The following is a 2,156-nucleotide window of genomic DNA, read 5'->3' as shown; positions in this document are numbered from 1 at the left end:
GATGCCGGGGTGGGTGTTGTTGTTGCCAGACACACACATATATACACCTGCCCGGTGCGGGAGGCAGGGAGCGGAGCGGGGCAGCCCGCGGGGCGTCCCACGCCGCATCCCCGGGGGGCATCCCCGCCTTCACGGCTGCTCGGGGCCGCCCCCCGGGCCGGGAGCCGCCCCCCGCTCACCTGGGCGAGGGGAGGCGGCGCGGGGGAGGCTCCGCCGCCGGGCTCGGCCCCGCCGGGTACCCCCTTCCCTCCCTGCCCCGCACACCCAGCCGGCCCCAAGCCCCGGCCGAGCCCCCGCCGCCCTCCCGGCCCCCGCCGCGCCCGTCGGCGTTTGAACAGCGCGAGGAGCCCGCCTCGCTCCCATTGGCCGCCGCGCCCGCCCGTCAAGGAGCCCGGCGCCGCCCCGTTGGCCGCGCGCGCGGAGGGGGGCGGGGCGGAGGAGGCGGGGGCGTGGCTCAGCCGGCGCCGCGCTATAAAAGGCGGGGGCTGGGCGGGCGCGCACTCAGTGCCGCTGCGCGACAGGTACCGGCCGGCGGGGCGGGGCGGGGAGGGGGTGGGTTGGGCTGGGGCAAGGGGCGGGGCTGGGAAGGAGAGAGTGGGCGGGGCAGGCGCGCGCGCCCGCGCAGGGAGGGGAAAGGGGTGGGAGGGGAGGTTGGGGGGGGGGGGGGGCGGTGCCGCGCGGGGAGGGCGGGGGCGCGCGCGGCGCTGGTGGCGCTGCCTGCACGCGCCGTGCGAGCACCGAGCGCGGCGGCGGCAGCAGCAGCAGCGGCAGCCGGAGCCACCGGCGCGCACGGCGATGCCCGCTCAGCTCCCGCCGCTGGCCGCCCCCTGAAGACACCCCTCTCTGATCCCCCCTCTCCCCCCCCACCCCGTACCCCCATCCTCCAGCCACCTCAGGCTCGTTTCCCCCCTTCTCCCTTTCCCCTTCCCCCTCCCCCCCACCCCCTATTTCTGGTTCCCTCCCCCCCCCTTCCCCTCTCCTTCTTTATCCTCCTTTTTTTTTGTTGTTGTTGTTTTGTTTTGTTTCGTGTTTGGATTTGCTTTTCGCGACCCTCCCGCACCCTCCCGGCCGCCGTGTGGATGCGGGCCGGGGTGCCTGGCTGCGCGGGCGGCGAGAGCAGATGCTGAGGGGCCGGAGGAGGATGGAGTGCACCCTCGATGCGCAGAGTTTGATCAGTATTTCCCTGCGGAAGATCCACAGCTCCCGCACGCAGCGAGGCGGCATCAAGCTCCACAAGAACCTGCTCGTCTCCTATGTGCTCCGCAACGCCCGGCAGCTCTACCTGAGCGAGCGCTACGCCGAGCTCTACCGCCGCCAGCAGCACTACCCCGACGGCGGCGGCCCGCTCCTCGCCATGCCCGCCTGCCCGCCGCCCCCCGCCGCCGCCGCCGCCGCCCCGCCGGAGCTGGCGGCTCTCCCGCTGCCCGCCGATGCGCAGGACCGCGAAGCGCGGAGCTGCGCGGTAGCGCGGGGTGGCGCGGAGCTACTGGAGGTGCCGGGCTGCGCGGCACCCCCGGAGCTGCAGCGAGCGCCTTGCAGAGACTCATCCCCGGGCTTTTACCGGGCCGCCGGTAGCGCCGGTCCCGGTGGCGGCGGTGGAGCGCCCCCGGGGCTGCTCTACGCCGCCGGCTGTGACTTCGGGAGCGGCGGGGCGCCGCACTGTAGCAGCCGCACCACCGTGCTGGATTTGGACACTCACGTCGTGACCACGGTGGAGAACGGGTACTTGCACCAGGACTGCTGCTCGCAGTGCCCCTGCTGCTGCCAGCCGGCACCGGGGCTCGCCTCCCCGCCGCCCACGCCGGGCACCAAGCGCAAGTATTACCCGGGGCAGGAGGAGGAAGAAGAGGAGGGGGTGGAGGAAGGGGAGCCGGGGGGAGGCGGGGTGGCGGGCGGCCCCCCCTTCGCCCCGTGCACCAAACGCGCCCGTTTCGAGGAGTACAGCGCCGAGCACCCCCAGGACTCTTCCAACATCTCCAACTTGATCTCCATCTTCGGCTCCGGTTTCACGGGGCTGGTGAGCCGGCAGCAGGCGGACTCGGAGCAGCCCCTCAACGGGCAGCTGTGCAGCAAGCAGGCGCTGGCGAGCCTGGGAGCCTGGACTCGGGCCATCGTCGCGTTTTAGAGAGGAGCGGGGGAGCAAAGCGAGGAAGAGG

At 73.8% G+C, this 2,156-nt stretch overlaps 1 protein-coding gene across 1 annotated transcript; it reads left to right on the top strand.

Moving 5' to 3' along the window:
- Positions 1-591: 591 nt before the first annotated feature.
- Positions 592-2,156, top strand: IER5L (immediate early response 5 like). Its single transcript, XM_084272465.1, has one exon. It carries the CDS (start codon positions 1,121-1,123, stop codon positions 2,123-2,125), a length of 1,005 nt encoding a protein of 334 aa, XP_084128591.1. The 5' UTR covers positions 592-1,120; the 3' UTR covers positions 2,126-2,156.

Source organism: Gallinula chloropus (genome assembly GCF_964237585.1).
Source record: "Gallinula chloropus genome assembly, chromosome: 18".
Classification (NCBI taxonomy): domain Eukaryota; kingdom Metazoa; phylum Chordata; class Aves; order Gruiformes; family Rallidae; genus Gallinula; species Gallinula chloropus.
This window is presented reverse-complemented; position numbering and strand designations above follow the sequence as displayed.

Excerpts from the sequence above, each read along its gene's own strand:
- IER5L (XM_084272465.1), top strand. The coding sequence starts at position 1,121 with ATGCTGAGGGGCCGGAGGAGGATGGAGTGCACCCTCGATGCGCAGAGT.